This window comes from Giraffa tippelskirchi, chromosome 7, assembly GCF_054371585.1.
Source record: "Giraffa tippelskirchi isolate mGirTip1 chromosome 7, T2T-mGirTip1v1.2.pri, whole genome shotgun sequence".
Classification (NCBI taxonomy): Eukaryota; Metazoa; Chordata; class Mammalia; order Artiodactyla; family Giraffidae; genus Giraffa; species Giraffa tippelskirchi.
The window spans coordinates 47,268,303-47,289,721 of record NC_137281.1 but is presented as its reverse complement, the minus strand read 5'-3'; the positions used below and the strand labels follow the sequence as shown (position 1 = coordinate 47,289,721).

General features: G+C 52.9%; 1 protein-coding gene across 10 annotated transcripts in view; it reads left to right on the top strand.

The window, feature by feature from the left end:
• BANP (BTG3 associated nuclear protein) overlaps positions 1 to 21,419 on the top strand; it is a 69,641-nt gene that overhangs the window by 31,389 nt on the left and 16,833 nt on the right. For 4 of the 10 annotated variants that reach the window (XM_081512002.1, XM_081512001.1, XM_081511997.1 and 1 more), the window contains 4 exons: positions 6,418 to 6,534; positions 7,766 to 7,941; positions 15,131 to 15,370; positions 19,728 to 19,895. In XM_081512002.1, the coding sequence (XP_081368128.1) occupies positions 6,418 to 6,534; positions 7,766 to 7,941; positions 15,131 to 15,370; positions 19,728 to 19,895 (701 nt within the window). Of the gene's footprint in view, positions 1 to 6,417; positions 6,539 to 7,570; positions 7,616 to 7,765; positions 7,942 to 15,130; positions 15,371 to 19,727; positions 19,896 to 21,419 lie in introns of all 10 variants that reach the window. The other 6 variants (XM_081512003.1, XM_081511999.1, XM_081511998.1 and 3 more) reach the window with 3 other exon arrangements.

Sequence of the window (21,419 nt, the reverse complement as noted above, 5' to 3'; positions counted from 1 at the left end):
CAGTGATTATTTTGAAATGCAAAAGGATCAGTGCCAGCAGAGTATAATGTAGATGGGAGGGAGGCAAACATCATTCCAAATATTTTTCAATATTCTGCCGTAACTCCCCCCATCACAGATGACAAAGTTGGGCATCACCGAGTGAGCAGAAATAATGCCTGACTTGACCACCTCACCCGGGTGCTGACCACGATAATCAATCAACAATCTATAACAGGAAGAGAGGAAATCTTATCTGAGCCAAACTGAGGACTGTAGCCCAGAAGACAGTCTTTCAGATTACTCTGAGGAACTGCTCTGGAGAAGAAAAGCGCAGTTTTAAATCTTATCAGAGCAGAGAGCATCAGACAAGTCAGGGGTTCGCTCCTTCAAGATTTCAGAGCAGCAGACCAGCACGCACACACTCTCTGGCATTTGGGGGAGTAGGAAGCGGAGGCTTATCGTGGAAGGAGACCCAGCACTCGCGTCTGGGGAGGGGGACCTCTCGTCTTCAGCACAGGTGTGCTCTCCTGGCAGTGAGGGTGCCCTTTTATAAAGAATTAAAGCAGGTGGTGGGCCACAAACAGGCTGTTTTGTTAGTCACGGTGACTCAGGAATAAGCCAGGACGACTCCCACACCTGAACGTATGAGCGTTGCTTTCATCCCAGGCCGAGGGTGGCAGGTCCCGGTGAACCTTGGTGCTGAGTGCGGTTTTGGTCCTGAAGGTAGGGGGTGGGGTTTGAGGCAGACTCCGCAGCCTGGTCCCCCCGGCCTGTCTGGTGAGAACTCGTTGAAGGACTCGGCCTTTGGGCACTGAAGTTACCTAGCTTGTCTGTGGGAGGTTAGAAGCTTCTGCCTAGACGGCAGTGCCCTTGGCCTGGGTGGAGGCGCAGTTGTGAACACTCGAGGACAGTCTCCTGTCCTGGGACTCAGCCCCACCCTAGAGCGTCTGGTATCCACGGCGTGTCGCTGTGGATAGCGGCTGGACTCCTCTCCCGGGTGTTTGCTTGGAGAACACATGGTCAGGGCCTGCCTACTTTCTCCTTGCTCCCTGGAAACTGGAAATAAGGGGTGACTGTGTTGCTCACATAGACCTGATCTTCCCAGGGACCCCATTCTGTGATGAAGCCTAAGGAACAGTGGTGGGTTTAACCCCTGCTCCCCATGCCATGCCCCTGGCTGCTTGTCCACTGATGGCGGCCACAGTGTCCATTCAAACACTGTGGGACTGATGAGTTGTTTTAGGACAGCAGCTCAGGACCTTCTGACCTGCTCACAAAGCAGTTTCTTGACACCGAGGGAAAGTTGGGGGCCCACTTTGTAAGTGTAATTGGAAAATGCTTGCCAGTACACCTCTGAAAGTTGAAGACATTTGGTTTCAAATCCATCAGAACAAAGCGATTAAAATCCCCAGTACTGAAAGGTGAGTGGTAGCAGTCATTGAAATAGGATTATTTCTCTTCTTCACCAGCAAGTGGCAAAGGACATGAGAGATGTTCGGTTTTGAATCCAGGCTCCATTGCCTGTAAGTGGTGAAACCTCAGGCAGGTTCTCCCCTTTCTAAACATCAATTTCCTCAACAGTGAAAGGGGAATAAAAATCATAAGGGAGGGTTGCTCTGAGGGGTAACCCAGGAGGTGAGAAATCACCAGTATTAATGCTTGTCATTCGGCGAGTGTCCAGCATCAGCCAGCCTCGCGCTTGCTGAGGCACCAGCTCAGGATGCAGGTTGCCCTGAGTGAGGACGGCATCCTGGCCTGTGCTGCAGGCCTTGTGTCTCTGGATGCCTCCTCTGTTCTTTTCACTGTGCAGACCAACCGCATGAGCCCGGGAACACTGCTGGGATCTGAGGCTGCCTGTCGACCACACAGGACTGCCGGTGTCCTGGGCATCCCGCTGGGCGGCTGGGATACGTCACCGAACAGAGCAGACGCACAGCACAGAGGCTGTGGGGGAGGCCCGGGCGGCTGCAGCAGGACCAGAGCTGTTGTGCTCATTTTGTTTGAAACCTGTGCACCCATCAGAGTCACCCAGAGAAGTTGTCAAAAAAGAAGAATCTGAGGTTCAGGGAGTTGTGGGGTACAGATCCGGCTCCACAGACTTTGGTGAAGAAGGTTGGCTCTGCTGCTCAAGGACTTGGACTCGAACCTGGCTTTACCACTGAGTAATCGTGTGACCTTGGACTGAATGTCGGCCTCTCTGTGCAGGGAAGGTACTGCAGTGCCCACTGCCCGTTGAGGGTGAGGGTGAGGCCTCCTTTCAGGCGGGGTTCTGGGCCACTCCTGCCCATGGGGAGCGGCCCTCGTGTGACTGCCCTGAAGGGCAGTGGGGGTTCTGCGCTCATAGTCACTCTCCGGCAGGGTGGCGGCCCTTGGCACGTGGTCACTGGTCACATGCTGTGTGATGACCTTTACTTCTGAATGAGAGTATACTTAGGAAAGAGTACTCAGCTAGTAACTAGTGTAATCTTAAAACTGGGCGAGAATGTCCAGCTTGCAAATTAGCCTAATCTTAGAATTAAAACAGTCAGGGTGGTCTCTGGGTCTAGTCATTTCCCTTTTGGTTAAGTTTTCATTTAACAGGAACTTTAAAAGCAGACATACAGTTCTAGGTAAAGATGTAGTAGTGGTTTAAGACTGCGAGGGAATGAATTGAGCATGTCAAGATTTAAAACCAGAATAACCCAGGGATAGATAAATTGATCAATGAAACTGACTTGAGAGCCCAGAGTTAGACCAACACAAATATGCCAGCTGGATTTTGACAAAGCTGCACAAGTAGTTTGATGGAGGAAGGACAGCTTTTTGAATAAATGGTATTGAAGCAGTCGGCCTCCACAGGAAAGATGAAAGAAATGAACCTTGGTGGAAACCTCACTTTGAACAAAAATTAATTCAGAGTGGATTACAGCTTTCAAGGTAAAATGTAAAGCTCCAGAACTTTGGGATAAAGACACAGGAGAAAACCTTTGAGACCTGGGGCTAGGTGGAGAACTTTTGAGACTTCATACCAAAAGAACCATCCATGAAAAAAAGAAGATAGATTTGATCAAGATTAAAAGTTTATGTTCCATGTAGGACCTGTTGGGAGCTGAAAAGACAGGCTACTGATTAGGAGAAGCTATTTGTAAACCACACATCTGATAAAAGATGAATGTCCAGAGTAAAGACCTCTTGAAACTCAACAGTGAAAAGCCAGCCCATCCAGTTTGACAGTGGGGCAAAAAGTAGAAACTGGCATCTCACCAGAGAGGAGGTGTGGATGGTGAGTGAGCACGTGGAGCAGCGTCAGCCAGCAGGGAAACGTGGCGAGGAGACCGCAGAGCACCCCAGGGACCTTCCTGATGCCAGCGAGTGCGGCGCCACCGGGCCTCCCACCACTGCTGTGGGCGTGTGGACAGGGCCGCCACCCTGCTGCAGGGCTGGGTGTGGGGGGTTGTTCCACCAAGCTAACCTGTCCTCACCAGGTGGCCCAGCAAGCACATCTTTGGGCACTCAGCCCAGAGAAGTGGAAACTTGTGTTCACACAGAACCTCCACACAAATGTCCATGGCAACTTTACGTGTAATGACCAAAGCCTGCAGACACCCCGAGAGCCCCTGTCTGGGTGAAAGGTTAAACAAGTGTGCGTGCCCCAGGCACACACTTGGGCCCAGGCTTATGCCGTAAATGGCATTGGCTGACACAGCCATGGGGGTGGCCAGGCACATGTGCAGTCTGTCAGTATGTGGGCAGGAGGATGGGGAGGGGGTTCATCTCCAGCAGGGACTCCATGGGCAGGAGCTGTTTGGTGTCTCCAAGATCGGGGAAAGTCTAAACTTCCTTTTAGATGTCTCACCTGATCAGGGCAGGCCCACCCAGGATGATCTGCTCCTTGATTAATCTAATGCCAACATGCTTGGCCTTTTAATCACCTCTGCAGCCCCCCTTCCCAGTAGCCCCCTGAGTTGTGTCTGACTGGGTCCCTGGGGCTGTGACTCCGCCTTGGCAGGACGCTCACGTGCTGTGACACTCGCTCCTCAGGATAACTACTGCCTCCTTCTTAGTGTCATGTGGATGTTGCATAGTTTCTGAAAACCAAAGTATTATTTTGTACAGTTTGAGGCTGACATAACTCCATTAACAGAAAGGGTATATTTTCTGGCATGTTAATATTGATATTTAAAAACAGACTGATTCATTGCTTTCTTAAATGATTCCATTATAATCCAAATACAGTCATCCTTAAAAAAAAATCCCATGAATAAGCTTTAGACAGTCAAATTTTACATCGTCCCTTTTGCTTTTTTGGACTTTCATTCCCATTTCATTTCCTTCACAAAATTTTATCCTGTGAACCAGGTTGTTGCACTCCTTAGTAACAGAAATACGGATAGAACTTGAAGCTGAAAAATGTATTTCTTGTAACCATAGGGCCTCCTGAAGGGTTTTTTTTTAAAAGAAAAAAAGCTCTTCTGGATTGAGAACTCTTCATAGTTACTAGTACGCAGTTGAGGAAAACCATGCAAATTACTACTAGTTTACAACTAATTGTTAACAATGCAGTATTGTGAAGATTCCCGCCCCCCCCCCCCCCCCGAAATGGATGGGACTTTAGTGTTAGTTAATTCCTGAATCTCTGGCTAGTGTGAGTAATCTGTCACTTAAAATGAAGCAGGGCTCAGCACCACTTCTGTTTCTGTCTTCAGATTTTACAGTTCTAAGTTCTGAGAAGCTTTGTTTGTATAGATCAGTATGTGGGAGGTGAAGGGTTCTTCATCACCTCCCATGTGTGCCGGCAGTCTCAGCAGTCCGTCACCACAGGTTATGTTCAATTTTCTGGGCGCTGAAACCGGCAGTCGTGATTTCACATGTGCTTCGTGGAAGGCAGGTGGTGAGGAGTGACCCCTGCAGAGCGCTTACTATCTCACGTCTGGGTGGACAGGGCTCCTTGGTGTGGTTGAGGGGAGGCTTTGTGAAAGGGAACAACCATGTTGACCAGAGGTGCTGTTCCAGGGGTCATCTTTAGGATGTTGTACCTTCTGGAAGGAGGGCCTCGGGGAGTTGAGTCACTGAGGGCCCTGCACACCTAAGGAGCCAGGTGCCCCCTGGGGTGCCTTTGCTCCAGCTTGAAGTGGTTGTCTCAGACCAGCGTTTCCTCCACCTTGAGGTCCTATAGGAAGCAGAGGTCTGTTTAGTCAATGACTCTACCAGACATTGGTGTGAACCCGTTTTAACCTGTTATTTCTGGCTCACCACTCAGCCCCTGAAAGGGCTCACACGCCACTGGGATGAGGGGATGGATGTCTCTGTGTGTGGACCTGGGTGACACCAGCCTTCTGGGAACACACTTGGGAAAATACCATCTCCTGTTTTGACACATGAGTCGCTGAGGCCGTCACGTAGGAGCCCGTACATGTCACCTCAGTACCTGGACACTTGTGATGCTGACCTGTGAGTGGGTTGTCAGGGCCTGGTGGGTTACCTCCGGTGTCACTGACAACTGAGTAGAATAACTAAGAAGATGATAATGGCTGTGAGTGGAAATCAGTGACTGTGTTTTTATTTTAGGAAAACATCCCATGATCTTGTGATTCACTGTGCCAAATGGCAGGAAACGGTACCATTTGTGCCTCTGATTTTGGGGGTGTTGACAGTGTATGGCTGGGACGGGGGGTGGGGTTCTCACGGGTGCTTTTGGATATGTGAGTGCTCCGCCTGTGAAAACAGAGTCCTCCCAGAGCTGATTTTTGTGGAGTGAGGTCCAGGGATGACTTTCTTCCCGGGTGACGTAGCTGCGCATCCCAACCACCTGTTCTTTCTGCACGAGGCGTGGCCGGAAGCGCCAAGGATTGGAGATCTCAGGAGCAAGAAGTCTCGATGACTGTGCCTCCCATGTGTTTAAACACACGTCTCCCTGGAAGAACAGCTCCTGTCAGGGCACAGTTCTTTGCGCATCATTTCCATCACAGCACAGTCTCCGGCCCTGGGCTGTGGTCCTGCACTGGCCTGGCAGAATCCAGCGGTCAGTGCTGTGCAGTCACCCGTGGCCCCTGCTACAAAGTTTCGCCCCTTTGCGCTCGGCACTCTCACCTGGCATGGGACGGAAAGCCTAGATTTCCGAAGGGAATTCCCTGGGGTGGTTTTCCACGCAGACCTGCTGCTTCAGAATACTGACTGCACAATGACAGCTGTGACACCCATCTCTTCTCCGTAAAAATGTGAACGTTCCTAAGCCACTTCTGATGGTACCAACAAGGAGCAGGATTAGACTCTCTGTTAAGAAGCCCCCCACCGCCCCAGCTGGCCCTCTGCCCGTGTTGCTCATGCATGTCGGGGGGCCCTGCTGGGCCTCCCCCGCTCAGAGCAGGGCAGGGGCATTGACTGTTGATGACTGCTCTCACCATGAACGCTGTCGTGTTAAGGTCTTCTTTTCTCTGTGATTCTTTTGTTCCCTAGCGTCGTCCCCCAGACTACAGTAATTCTCAACAGTGATCGGCAGAACGCCGTTGTAGCCAAGATGGAAGACCCCCTGAGCGGCAGGGCACCGGAGCCCCTGGAAAATGTCATTAGCAAGTCAGTAGCACGACCCCCACCTCTCACCACCACCGCCGGGCCCCGGGGACAGGGCGGCAACTGGGGCGCCCGTGTTGTTGGGCCCTGTGTGCTCACTGTGGTCCGCGCACCCTGTCCTCTCACCTCACTCCCATCTGTCTGTCTGTCTGTCCGAGCATGTCGGGTCGGCGGACGCCCCGTCTCATTGGCAAAGTGGTGGAGGCATTTTGAGGTGGTGCCTTCTCCACTCCTTTCTTTCTGGAGATGCTTCGGCTGTAACCTGAAGCCGAGGTGAGGGTGCGTGGCGGGCATCTTTGCCCCTCATGTGCGGGGCCCCCCCCCCCGTGGCATTGGCCCCACAACGCTGCTTCCCAGCAAGTCTCGCAGGCCCTCCTGCAGCGGTCCTGCTTCTTCCTTGTCGTGGCCCAGGCCCCCAGGAGCCTGGCTGAGGGAGGTGGGTGCAGACACAGGGCCAAGGCCATGAAGCAGATGGCCCGTGAGACTTGGGCCTGGTGAGGGTGGCGGTCACGGCAGGTCCGGAGCGTTTAGTGAGGTCCAGCCCTGGGATGGAGCCGCCCCCCCAGATGAAGGCCCCTCAAGCAGGGACATCTCACTGCTTCCCCTCTCTAGGTGCAGCAGTCTCTTGAAGGGAGTCAAAGGGTCACGTGTCTCCAGATAATTTTTTTTTTTTTTTGAGCATGTTTTGGAGCTGTGGTGGTCTGGTTTCCTGGCGGTGTCTCACTGCTCCGCCTCAGGGTCCCTTGTGGTGGTGAGAGGGTCCCCCAGGAGGCTCTTGACTGGCTTTTTTAGCCCGCTCGAGTGGCTTCTGTCAGTGGGGGACAGGTGGGAGCGAGAGCTGCGTCCTCCTGGGCCATCTTGTTCAGGATGTCCTGGGACGGAGCAGGTCGGGGCTGTCATCTGAGTCTGCAGACGCTTTCCCAGAAGTTGCTGTGACCCCGACGACAGTGCTGTGCAGGGTCACCTCCGTGACAAGAGGCTGTGTGCCTGGCCTCGAGTCACAGCCCGTTGTGATTTCACTTCCTTTAAACGTTTCAAGTTTCCTGCAGTTTCTTGGAGCCGCAGACTGCTTCCTGCTGTTAACGTGAGCAGAAAGAGCTGTGGGAAGGCTGGTGGCGTGGTGCGCGTGCCGGGCACGTCTCTCTGAGACGTGAGGGGGGCGTGAGTGCGGAACTGTCTCCGCGCGCTGCCGTGCTGCTCTCACCACGCTGCTGGTGTCTCTGTTTCCACGCAGCGCGGTGCCCGGGCGTCGGCAGAACACCATCGTGGTGAAGGTGCCAGGTCAGGAGGACAGCCACAACGAGGACGGGGAGAGCGGGTCCGAGGCCAGCGACTCCGTCTCCAACTGCGGACAGTCGGGAAGCCAGAACATCGGCAACAACGTCACCCTCATCACCCTGAACTCGGAAGGTGCGTCCTCTCCGCACGTGAGGTAACGGGCTTGCAGTGGCGCTTGAACAGCACAGGCCGGAGCCACAGGGCCCGCGACACGTGGACTGTTCACTGGCGACCATGGAGGGGGACGACCAGCAGTTATGTGTGAATTTCTAACCACATGGAGAGTGAAATCCCCACGGGGCTCAGGCTTTTTTCCCCCATTGTTTAGAAAAGTAATATGTATTTATTGCTTTTGAAAGATGATAAAATATAAAAATGACGAAGTGAGAATAACTGGAAACATTTCTGGTCCAGAGAGCTCTACAAATCTTTTGGGCTTTTTCTATGTTAACATACATGCTGAATTTATTGTCCTATAACTTGCTTCTCCCCACTGCATGGTAGAAATCTCTCCATGTTAATACTGATTTACATAATCGTTTTCAGTCAGTTTCACTCGCTGAATCTGCTTCTGGTGATGGGCAGTTGTGACTTGATAGCTAGCTAGTGGTCGGCTGACTTGTCTGACCACAGCTCTGTCCTGTGTCTCTGATGAGGGTAAGGGTTCCATTCGGAGGGACTGCGTGTCCAGGTTGAGGCCATGTGGGGGCTGTGCTGCCCCTGCCCAGTGTGATGTAGGGGGACCATCCTCTCTCCTGTGGGGTCTGGGGTCCACTCTTACCTGGCCCTGGGTCTGGGAGGTGGCCTGGCTTGTGCTCCAGAGAGTTCCTGCCGCCTGGCAGCTCTGTCCTGCTCTTGAAGTTTGAGTTAATGTTTCCCAAACAGGCCTTATGACAATGCCTGGAAAGAGAGATGGGATTACTCGGGCAGGTATAGCATTGTGTCACAGAGTTCTCAAGCTTGTAGTTTGTTAACTAGAGAGGGCTGGTTGGGTGTTTCTGCTTCTCTGTCTGAGTTGTTGATTTTTTTCCTAAAAGTGTAGATTTTTCTACGGACAAAGATTGTCCCGTTCGAAAAACTTGTTACCACATTGAAACGTTGAAAACAAAGTTCTCCTTAAAACGTTCACCTCTAACAGAAGTTGTGGGATTGAGATGTCAGAGTGGGCACAGGGAAAAGGTTTCCATTCCATCAAACTGACCATCTTAAAGCAGACGTGCTGGCAGGCTTTAGTCTGTTCACAGAGTGCACAGCACCACTAAGTCCAGGGTATTTTCCCCAGAGAGACCCCAGAGCAGGACCCCGTGCCCCGTCCTCCAGTCCTGCCGCCTCTAGAGTTTCTTGTCTCGGGCTGCTGGTTGCGTAGATTTCACCTGAGGGAAGCAGTAGCGCCCTCCTGTTTCGTGCACCAGCGCTTCATTTCTCTTTGTGGCCGGGTGACGGCCCATCGTGGAGACACGTGCAGTTTGTCCATCACCCATCGATGGACACTGGGACTGTGCCCATTTTCCGATTGTCGTGAGCAGTGCTGCTCTGCACATCTGTGTGCAGGTTTTTGTGTGTGTCTTTATTTTTCTGGGTCAGATACCTGGTAGTGGAATTGCTGGGTCGGGGCAGCTAGATGAGAGGAAGAGAGGTGCTCTTGACTTTATCCTGGTGGAAAGCGAATGAAAATTACACTTGCAACAGCTGCAGAGAAGACTGACTGTTCTTATTCTTCATCCATGTGGGTTTTGGGTAAATACCTCCATAGATGTGGCTACTTACTTTAGACTTGATTTGTTTGGTTTAAATGGAATCAGCTCCAAATATGACATGGGGTCAGTAGGGGAGTCTGGGATTATCATAAAAACAGAAGATGTTGTCTTTTATTTCTTAATGTGGTATGATTAATGTGAAATATATTTCAGTGGGGGAAGCTGCAGACTGAGTCAGATATGAATGTACATGAAGGAATCACAGTTTGAGCTTCTTAGTATTAACATCTGTAGGGAAAAAGTACAGATTTTCTGGGGGTCTGAGTAAAAGGTTACCACTGTCTTCCGGAAGGTCCCCCTGCAGTTCCAGCGTCCTGAGTGTCGGGTTGAGTGTCCTTGGTTGGCCTGGGGTTTGTGAAGACGGAGCAGAGACAGCATGTGCGCCTAAGTGGCTGCTGTGCACGAGGACACAGGGAGAGAAGCTAACCTGAGGACAAGTCCCGTGGAGCTGCCACGGGCTGTCTGGTCAACATCCCGAGCGATTCAGATGCTCTGAGCGGGGGATTAGCTGTTTCCCTGCCGCACCCTCCCTGGACTGACCCACCAGGCCTGGGGAGCGCCTGTCAGAGAAGTGGCATTAGCCTGTAGGCCCTGAGGGGCAGGAGTCTTCTTCTTTCTGGTAAGAGCCCAGGGCTGCACTGGACACATGCTCTGATCTTCTTAAGAGTATTTCTGTGCCTCACTGCAGAGAACCACGGATTTTCAAAATGGTTATTTCTTAGGAATCCCACGTGGTCTGCATGGGTTGGCATGCTGTGCTGTTCCCTGATAGATTTGGAGGTGTCAGGGGTTTACCATGTCTTAATTCGGCACTTCTGGCTGCCACAGCACCGGCTCCATTTGGATCAGAGGGAAGTGCTGGATGGGAGAGAGGCAGTGAGCAGTAGGCTTACTCCTTAGCCCCTGTCCTCCACCCCGCGCCTGACAGAGAGAGGTTGTAGTTCACCCCTGTCTTTGGTTAAGTACTGACAGTGTATGGGGTATCATTGTTCAGAGACTTAAGCTGGTGAGCTGAGTTAGGGAAACAGACTAGCCAGCATGGACTGAAAATGGGATCTCTTCGTTAATGAAGGGATTTCATGAGATTATTAATGACGAGTTTTCATTCTTGCTGTTGATGCATTTGATAATTCTTACAGAGCTGGACTAATCCTGCATATAAGATATTTGGAACTTGCTTTCAGTAGGGAAGTACCTTGATGAAAACTGAATTATTGTCAGGAATCAGCCTGTGCATGTCGCAAAGCCCCACGTCAGTGAAATGATTTTATGCACCTTCCTGGGGTGTGCTGGGGCGGGGGTGTGGCAGGGAAATGAAGCCTGGGAGGAGCAGGTGGTTCGGGAGCCTTGAAGAAAGGTGTAATACCTTCACTCAGAAGGACTCGGGTCGGCATAGGATACAAAGGGTAGTGTGTGGTTGTGCTGGGAGGCAGCCCACGAAGCAGGTTCTGGAAACCTCTCTGAGCCCCTTGCCAGGCCCCTCGGTGCCCCCACAGCCTACATGTCACATGTAGAGAAATTCACAAGCAGCTGGGGCAGCCTGTCTGAAAGCCTGGCGGAAGTGCAGCCCAGCACCCACTCATGACACAGAGCATCCTCTGAGGCTGGCCTGGAGAGGCGAGAGGCTAGAGTCCTGCCTTGAGGACCTGACCTCCTGTGACCTTCCCCAGGTCACACATGGGCACCCATGCACCCTGAAGCCTGTGGTGAATGGTGAAGGTTGCCCCCTCTCAGCTTGTTCACCATCCTTTAACTAGAGACTGAAATGTGTCCCTGGTCCCCTCTTGTGGCTGCAGAGATTTGAGTTGGTCATCAGTGAGGGTTGAGGGGGACTGGAGCCCCGGGTGTCAGGGGGACCTCTCCGTCCATCACAGCCGCCTGCACAGGACTTAGAGGCTTCTGGGGTCCCATGGGTGGGCCCCTGGCATCTTTGGAGAGAGTTCGGGCAACGGGCTGGGTTTGGTTGGGAGATGGCATCTGGAATGACTGGTGACCTCCCAGCCTGCATGAGACATGGGCAGGGCCTGCAGGTCACTGTCCACGGATTCAAGGGTTGCCCTTTGCTTTGGAGGCGGGGTGATGCCTTGTGGGGCATTTTCTCGGAGTCCCTGAGTTGCAGTAATGTATGTGAAGTCCTGGCTTGCAGGAGGCGTGGGTTAGATACCATCCTGTCCACTCTACATGATCAGCTTCGCACTTGAAGAAGAGGGATGCAGGGGTGCGCACACCTCCAGGAACAGCCAGGTGGCTTGGAATCACGTCTCCCTGGTGTTGGCGGACGTGTGGGGGGTGTGTGCCACCACCTCAGGAGGTGGGCCTGTGTATTCACATGATGTAAACACGTGCATGCGTGTATATACACATGTATGTGTGCACGTCAGCGGGTGGGGAGGTGGGGACACAGGTGGCTGCTTTCTCTGTTTCAACTTGATGCCCTTGAGAATGCAGTCATCCTCTCTATTTCGTCACTTTCTCCTCTTCATTTCATTTTCCTGGAACTAAAATAGAACCTCAAAACACATATTTGTATTCTGAACTATTTGAGTGGTTAGAAAGTTCAAGTTACTGCTGAAGGGTTTTCTTCAAATAGGTCTTTCAGAAGTGTCAGTTAATTTAATTAAAGATTTAAATGATTGGAGTAGAAAGCAGTTTATTTTTCTTAAAATCCAACTGGTAGTTTTTAAATAGAGCTACTAGAATCTATTGTTTCAGCTGCCGAAACTGGACCAAGCTATTTTAGCAAAATAAATATATTCTTTTTGAATTGTCAAAAGGCAGATTTCTCAAATATTTATGTGGGCAGGTGCTCCATCTTATTTTACATTTAAAAGGCACGGTTCATTGTTACTGTCAGGCTAGGCTCCGGCCCCCATGTTGGGCCAGAGGTGAGACGGGGCCGTGTCTACAGTTGTGACCAGTGCCTCCGGGTGAGGACGGAGCATCTGGGCCAGGGAACGTGGAGGGTGCTGTGTCCTCTACTCGTGTAGGAGCCTGAAGTGATGTCTTTCACCCTCCAAAATGTTCTGGTAACTGCCCTGCGGCCCATGTGCCACCTCCGGGGCCGGGGCCACGTGTCAGCAGGGAGCTGGGTGAGGAAACAGCCCTCGTGGATCTGAGGACTTGTCCTCGCGGCTTCGCGCCTCCGCTCACGGTGGCTGGCCGGTCACTTCCTCGCCATGCCCTCCGGTGCTCTCGTCTGCCGCAGGGTTCCCAGAGCTCCTCTGTGAAAACTGGGTCGTTTCCATCAGGCAGCGTGATGGGTGATTATTGTTTACATAGAAAACGAGGCTTAGATTTGGTTTGTAAACTTGTTCATTCATTGGATGTAGTGGTTTGCCTTCCTGATAATTCAGTTTAATAGATGAGGTCACTTCCTCATTTCTCCCTCTCAGATCGGCTGGACAGTATCTGCCTCTTGCCCTCTGTGTCCTGTGTCTGTGTTGGGGGGGGACGGCGTGGTGTGGCCCCGGCCTGTTTTCTCTGATGTCACTGGAGCCTGGTGGCTCCTGGTGGGTGGCATCTGGAAGGAGGATGGCCCTTCCTCCGCCACGTCCCCGTTGGGCAGCAGGGCCAGGTCCGGGGCTTGGACAGGTGGGCACTCCTAGCACCGGCCTGGGGCACCAGGGGACCTCTTGCTGGGGGCTTTCGGGACTGGTCCTCTCCCTTCCCCAGCCTCTGGTCTGCGGGTCTAGCAGGGACTTACACGGCGCGCACACAGGCTCTGGGGGGCCAAGTAGGGGTATGTGTGCAGGCAGCCCCCAGGGAAGCTAATGTCAGTTGGAGTCAGTGACGGAGAAGCCAAGTCACGACCCCCCTGCCAGCGACCCCCTCCTGACCCATCTGCTGTCCCACCTCCTCTACGCACAGGCGCGGCATCACTTTGACATGATGTTGACTCACGGTTTGGAAAATGACATTGAACTCTTGTCCAGTGTTTACTTTGCTTTAAAAATATTGTCTAAACATAGAAGCAGGCTACACGGAATTCATAATACTTGTTCCTGAGAGAAACTTCAGGGTCTTTGGCGGTACAGAGGTTGGGGTTGAAGCCTACAGCCTGATGTCCTTGCACCGGCCTGCAGGTCGCCCTCCTGCAGTGACCCCTCCAATTCTCTCTCCTCTTCCCTCCTCCGTCCTGCCCCTACTTGCTTCGTGGCCAGATGGCTGTGGGTGGAGGGCAGTCTTTCCTCTTGGGTGTCATTAAGCCTGTCATTCTAGGTTCACTGAGGGTTTAGATCTCTATGCCTGCCAGTGCCAGGCATAGAGTTGCCACTCTCTGTAGGTAAGTTAATAAACTCGCAGGGAGCTGGTGGCTTTTGGGCATTCCAGCAGTGCCTGAGCCAGAGCATCTAGAAGTCCCTATCATGTTTGGATCACATGTCCACTTGCTTCTCTGTAGTCAAGTAAATGCCACAGGTGGCTGACGGCAGAAAGCTGTTCCTGGCTCTCCCTCTTTGCCTCCAAAGCAGCCTGTTCCTGAGAAGTGGTTCTTCTTACTCATCTCTTACTCTGAGTTCTAAAAGTCAGACTTGTGATTTGTTTTCTGTCCTTAGCCAAAGCCAGGAGCCAGCCTCCCTCACCCCTCTAGTGGCCGGCTGGCCCAGGGGTGATGTGGTCGTCATGATGGGGCTGCTGAGCCTTGCCTGGTGTTCAAGGAAATTGCGTGATTCAGGAGCCCGGCCTGGAGAGGCTGCCCTCACAGAGCAGAGCGTGCGAGTCCCAGACAGCTGGCCTCTTGGCCTATGCTCTGTTCCAGGCCTGTGGCAAAGCTGTGCGGGCTGGCTGCCCTTAGCGGGGCCTTTTTTTGTGCATGGAGGCCAGAATGTAAATATCAGGACATTTCAAAATAAATCTCATGAGAAATCCTGAAACAGTGACAACCCTGACTAGAACATGACTTAAAGACCCCTGGCCTGGTGACCCTTAGCAGGAAGCCGGGTCCCTCTGTGAGGTTTAACTCCCCCTCCTGTCGCCCTGCCCCCAAGTGCTGGCGCTTTCAGGGGCTGCCTTGCGCCTCAACTTGCTTCCACATGAGGATCAGAAGGAGTGCTTGGAAAGCGGCCAGTGTGCAAGCAGAGTCGAGAGTTCTCTTGATTTGCATTCCTAAGTGGAGTTTCCTTCGGCCAAAAGATGAGGCTTTTTAAAGTTGATGTTTGTTTGACAGCGTTAAGCCCTTTCACACACTTGGTCAATCCTGCAACTCCCGGGAGGCTGTGACAGACGGGGGGAGGCGTGTCGGGGACACCGGCCCTTGGTCAGGGCATGGCGTCGTCCCTCATCGCTGACAGAGCTGGTGGGGTGCCGCTGGGCTTGCAGACAGGTGGGCTTCTGCCTCCCACCATGCGGAGGGGGCGCCATCCGCCCTGATGCCCCGCCGCCCCCTTTTCCTCCTTCGGTTTCCTGCCCGTCCCGGGAGCATCCTGGGCTGCCTCACTGAGGTCGAGAGGGCAGGTCCTCCCGAGTGAGCAGAGCTCCGGTTGCTTGCCTCCCAGGCTCCCCTCGAGAAAGCTGGGGGCGTGGGCGCTGTGAGCCGCGGGGCTCACCTGGACCGCTCTGTCTTCCAGAGGACTATCCCAACGGCACATGGCTGGGGGACGAGAACAACCCCGAGATGCGGGTGCGCTGCGCCATCATCCCCTCCGACATGCTGCACATCAGCACCAACTGCCGCACGGCTGAGAAGATGGCGCTCACGCTGCTGGACTACCTCTTCCACCGCGAGGTGCAGGCCGTTTCCAATCTCTCGGGCCAGGGCAAGCACGGCAAGAAGCAGCTCGACCCCCTGACCATCTACGGCATCCGCTGTAAGTGCCGCCCCCTGTCCCGTGGGGGAGGGCTCCGTGGGGGGCGGCGCTGGGGGACCCCTGGAGGTGGGGTGGGGCGGCTCTGGGTCAGAGCTGGTCAGGAGTGGGGTACCCCGTACAGGTACACTTAGCTTATAGTGTCTTTCTTGTTTTAAATTTTTTGGCCACACTTCTTGGCATGTGGGATTTTAGTTCCTCAATCAGGAATCGAACCCATGCCCCTTGCAGTGGAAGTGTGGAGTCTCAACCACTGGCCCACCAGGGAAGTCCCTGCAGTCCCTTTCTCAGACTTCTGACTTCAGCCATGCCAGCCACCTCCTGGGTCAGGAACCCGTTGTCACCACTGCCAGCCACACCCACCTCACTGTGGATAAGACTGGGTTTTCCATTTTTTCTCTTTTCTGATTATCAGAAGTATTTTTGTTGGTTTTTTTCAGGGGGAAAAAAATCAGCATTTGAAATACAAGCACTTCTTTGAGTGAGGGAGCAAGGTTACCTGAGCGAGAAACGTGCAGGATGCTGGCTTCTTCAGGCTTCCCCAGGGTTAATGGCCCCCCAGGAGCTGGGATGACCATCCATACAGTTCATGTGCTCTGTGCAAAAGTCACTCTTTATTGTAAACGTAAAGAAATTGGCCACGTTGTCATGAGGCTTAGGACCTAAAGACAGCAGTTGCCTTTTCCCTGTTGAGTTGATAGTGCTGTAGCCTAGTTCTCGGGGCTTTACTGGTGAGTCACGTAGGCATCTGCTCAGGCTGTGGGAGACTGCTGGCTGATCTCATGAGACTAGAGATGAGGCTGGCATGCCCCCCCAGGCCCTGAGCTGATAGGTCTTTGGAGACAACTGTGAGGGGGCCAACATGGAGAGACCCTAGCGCGGGGAGATGTGATTCAGCAGCACAGACGGGAGTCCTGTGTCCATGAGGACTGTTGTCAGATTTTCCCGAGTCAGCCTGAGGCAGAGATGGTGTGCTGATGGTCCACGGGGACCCAGAGCCCCGCTGACACTGGCCTCTCTGGTGTGTGACAGGCTGGCCGTGTCTGGGGCCATGAGGTTTGAGACCACGGTTCTAGCAGGGCCAGTCTCCCTGGGAGGGCTGAGGGTGAGTGTGTCTTGTCTGTGGTGGAAGCTCACAGCCAGTGACCCATGGCCATCGTGGCTTGTAGCAACACGAGTCATTGTTGTCACACGGCCGTGTGATGCTGTGTGTCTGTGTGTCTCTCCTCTCCTCCTGGCGACCCTGTCCTGCTGCACTCAGAGCTCACTGTACTCCAGTGTGACCGCCTTTGCAGTTAATTTGTCATGTCTGCAGTGGCCTTGTGTCCAGGCAGCGTCATGTTCTAGGTCCTGGGCGTGGATGTGAACTCTAGGGCACGGTTCAGTACAGTGCTCAGGGCCTGGGTGTTTTGGAACCCCGGGTGATCAGGCTCTTCCAGGCCCGGCCCAGCACGCCTCTCCGCCTCTCCGGGAGCTGGGAGCTGGGAGGAAGTCGTGCTCAGTGTGGGCTGGTGGGAGGAGGGAGCCTGTGAGAAGCAGAGGCAGGTGGGGCCCAGGCTCTCAGGTCACCCTGGAGTGGGCTCTCCTCACACTCCAAGGAGCAGGGCACCCGTGGCGGGGTGGGGCTTGCGTGTTGCACAGTCCCTGCCGCCCCCTACCAGCCGCTGAGGGGCTGGGTGGTTTGTTTGCCGCTGAGACAGAGAGTCTTGAGGTGCTGGGGTGGGGAGGGGCTGCTGGGCTGTCTGTGGCCATTTCTTCCCTACGTGGGTAGGCGCCGAAGGCTTGAATTTTCAGGCTGGTTCTCACTCCTTGCTGATAACTCAGCTTTGGAGCTGAGGTGAGGATAGTGGTGTTCTTATTTCATGAGGGTTTCTTAGGAGCATCAGATGTCTTGAGATAAAATGCTTCAACAAGTGTGAAAAGCAGTTAATTCAAAGTAATCTTTTTATCACTCATTATGGGAGCTTCCCTCCTCCTTTCACTCAGCTGAGGTTGCTCAGAGCTGTCAGAAAGGATGAGGGACGCCTTTGGCAAAGTGAGAGGAAGCCCAGCTGTGGCACCAGCCCTCAGTGCCCTCCCCGTACAGTTCCTGGGGCAGAGCTGAGCCTCATGGTGGGGGGGCATCGGTGCTGCCGGTTCCTTCATTAGTTTTTCTTGGCAGCCATCACGGGGGCATCTGCCATAGAGCCGGAGTCTTGAGTCACTGTTGGAAGGAACTATGTAATAAGATGTCTTAGAAGCATTTAAAAATGGTTAGTGCAGAACTATGAAAATGTGTATCTTTTCTTTAAAGGACATGAGCCAGGTTTTGAACTGGCAGGTTGGTTTTTACAAAGTCGAATTTAAGTATTAATGTTTTTCGTTTGTTTCTTATATTTGTACACCCTCATGTGTCTTGTATATATTCTTTTCTGTTAGTAACAAGTTCTGAAAGCTTGCATAATCTTGTTAATCCCTCGAAGCGTTTGGAAGGTGTTTTCCTTGTGTGGAAGGCATGAGGGGCTGGAGGGTGGTCTTCAGGGGTCCGTCTGTATTGGAGCAGGCCCCTGACGAGGTGGTGGACATGCGTGTGGTCATCAGTTCCTTGCCTGTGTTTGGGCATCTCTGCAGCTGTAGTCAGTAGCTGGCTCATCCTATGACTGTACGACTGTATTTAGTGGTCGGTCCCTAGTGACTATACGATTGTAGTTCCAATAGTTGGACTCAGTCAGTGTTTGAGTTCTATTACAACTGCAGCCGGTAGTTCGGTTCTCTTGTCACTCAGGTGAATAACTGGCCAGGACTTTGTGAGCTTGCCCTGCACTTAGAGCCATACCTTGCATGGAGCTGTCCCTCAGTAAACAGTGAGGGACGACTCTGGCTAGAGATGACCTGAAAGCCAGCACGGAGGTGCTGTGTCCCTCATGTGTTTCCTTCCCTGCAGGGCGACAGTGTGGGGCTGAGACCACTGTGGTTCAGCCTCTCCCCGATTGCCTAAACCCAGCCCTCCTTAACCCCATTACTCTTTATCAAGATTACAGACATTTTGGTTGTCATTCTGTTTAGAGTCAAAAATGTCTTAGCTTGTGTTCACAAAAAGTCAAGAGGTGTTTTGACAAAAGAAAATATAGTTTACTTAAGAAAACAGACACTTACTTCCTTTGTTTTGATTATTTCTAGGTTGTGTGGTCCCCATAGAGCAGATTTCAGATTTTGGGCATCAATTTATCTCTCAGCAGATACTCCAAACTTGGTGCTTTTAGTAGTCAAAACAGGAAGTTTTTTAGCTTAATCTTCTTCTTATTAAATTTTTGAATTTCTTCCACTTATTTTCTCTTTATTCAGTGGAGCTTCATGACCAACTAGACAGGAGGTCACCCTGGTGAAAAGTATTTCTGGTGGTTCCCACGTTCCTGACAGTTACTGTCTTGTCAATTGAGCACAAGGAAGAGATGAGGTGGTCTACTGAGAGATGAGCGGGCTGGCAGGGCAGGATCTCCTCCCTGTGGGAGAGGGGTCTCAGGTGCCCGTGTTGCACACAGAGAATTTGCCGTAATGTAGGGGCCACAGCAAGGGTGCCGGTGGGCTGCAGCCTGGTGTCCCTGCTTCTCTGGCCAACGGTCAGTGGACGTGATGCCCACTAGGCTGGGTGTGTGAGGGCTCCAGGGAGGGGGCTGGTCTTTACCATTAGGGAGCTCTGTTCTGACTGAGGAGGCAGACGGGGAGGCAGGGGAACTTCCATAAGCCTCAGACTCAAGTAGCTGTGGAAGAATGTCTTCAGATGAATTGTAATCAGCGTTTAGTCAGTGAACATTGATGCGTCTGTCCTTGCATGGATGTTCTGTGCTCTTGGCAGGCATGGGTGAGAAGAACAAAGATCCCCTGTGTTTGTGGAAGAAACGGAGTAAACATCATCAATATCTAGGGGGTGGCAGTTGGGAGGGTTCTGGGGTCAAGTGGGCTGGTTGAGGGGAGGATCGTTTAGATTGCGTTGGAGCTGAGACGTGAGAGAAGGGAAGGAGGCAGCTGGACAGCGCGATAGGGGTGACAAGCTGGAGTTTCAGTAAAGCTCTTAGGACTCTTGACTTCTTCTCAGCCTCAGGACCCAGGAGGCCGTGTATGAGATCAGGGTGGACGGTTGGAGCGTGGGCATCCAGGACGCCTGTGGGAACCCTCGCCTCCAGCTCGTAGCTTGTCTCCCTCTGGTGTGAGTGGATCAGGACAAAAAAGTTCAAGTTAAATGAACGGAAAGCCGTTGTCACCCATAACAGGCACGCCCAAGGTGGCTCTTGCCCATCAGGCTTTCTGTTCCTGCCACGCCCTGACCACAGCTGGGAGAGAGGCCACACCTCACGTTCCTCCCTTCGGGTGTGTTCTGCAGGTCACCTCTTCTATAAGTTTGGAATCACGGAATCCGACTGGTATCGAATCAAACAGAGTATCGACTCCAAGTGTCGGACAGCCTGGCGGCGAAAACAGCGAGGCCAGAGCCTGGCCGTCAAGAGCTTCTCCAGGAGAACGCCGTCCTCGTCCTCATATGGAGCCTCAGGTTCGTGGGCAGCCAGGCGGGTAGTCTGGGGCCGTCAGAGGCAGCGTGCGCCGTGCCTGCTCATGCCCTGGGAGAGGTTCCCGTGTGGGTGCCGAAGAGTGACGCGTCCTGGGGTCTGCAGCAGCAGAAGGGGCTCGGCCAGGACCACCGGCGGGTTAGCCTGTGGCCGGCTCTGTGGCTGCCCCTTGGGATGGTGTTCAGATCCTCCATCTGGGCAGCGGTCTTGGAACTCTCGTGTTTCCAGCTAGCGTCTGTAATGAGGCCCTGAGCCAGCCTGGACCAGGTCTGAGCCAGGGTCGGGGAGGCTGGGCTGGGTCCTAAAGCGCCCTTTGCCCGTCAGGCTTGGTCTCCAGCAGGGGCTGGTGATGACATGCTTCATCTTTACTCTTGCTCACTTGTTCAAACTTTTTTCTTCCAGTTACTAGTGTTTCTTTCAGCTGAGTGACAGTAATTTGGTTTAATGGCACTTTTGTGTCTTTGGTTCGTTTGTTATCTGTTTATAAACATGGCAGTGTTCCTCCTGAGAGGCTGTGGGTTTGAGCAGCTCGGTGCGGCCGTTGGCCTTGTGTCCGCTTGTGGGTGGCGAACGGGCTTTTCAGTGCCGAGGTTGGGCAGGCTCCGGTTCCCAGGACGTGTCCTTCGGGATGGACTCTGGCCGGCCCTGGGAAGGTGTGCAGAGTCCAGTAGCACCTTCCGTGGCTGGATTGACCAGCACTTTCTTGGGCAGGGGACGCCCATGTCATCCTGCTGGGTCAGCTATCCTCTGGGTCTCAGAGGCGGACTCCTTGGTGCTACAGGGCGCGCAGCTGCCTCCATCCACCCAGCTCTCCACACTGTGCCTCTGGGGTGGGCTCGGGCTGCTCCCGGGAGGTTGGTCTCCTGGGAGCCAGAGGGGGCCCCTTCCTCAGGCACTGGAGCCCTTAGAGTTTTGAGAGAAACACAGAACAGCACGTTCTTCTTTTGTCAAAGTCTCTAACTTCCTGTTGACTTGATGTTTCTCTGTCTTAACTTACTGCCTACTTGGCTCAAACTTGATATGCACAGGGTGGTTGGTTGAAGGGCCTCTGGGATTTTGTCCTGATCTTCTTGCGTACTCGAGGCCTGACACAGCGAATCTGGTACCTAAGGCTCTTCTGGTGACAGACATAATCCAGGAACGTGTCATTTAGCCAGGATTCCGTAAATTTGGGCCTCGTAGTAATTCCAGCTGGGGTTGTCTTGTTTACTTCTGAATTATCAGCACACAGAGGAGGAACTGACAAGTAAATGCTGTCGGTGAGCATCTGAGCCAAGGCTGCTCTATTTAAAGCTGGATTAGTACTGCCAGTTTGAGCACAAACCACCACATCACTAGTTTCAAGGGACTTTTAAAGTATCAATTTATTAAAACATCTGTATTTCACACTCCTGTCTGGCCACACTGTGTGAATTTTTATACGTGCTTGACCTTTATTGTGTAAATACCCCCAGCGCTTTCCCTTCAGCTCTTGTTGGGGAGCATCTCTGTAGGGCCCAGAACGTGAG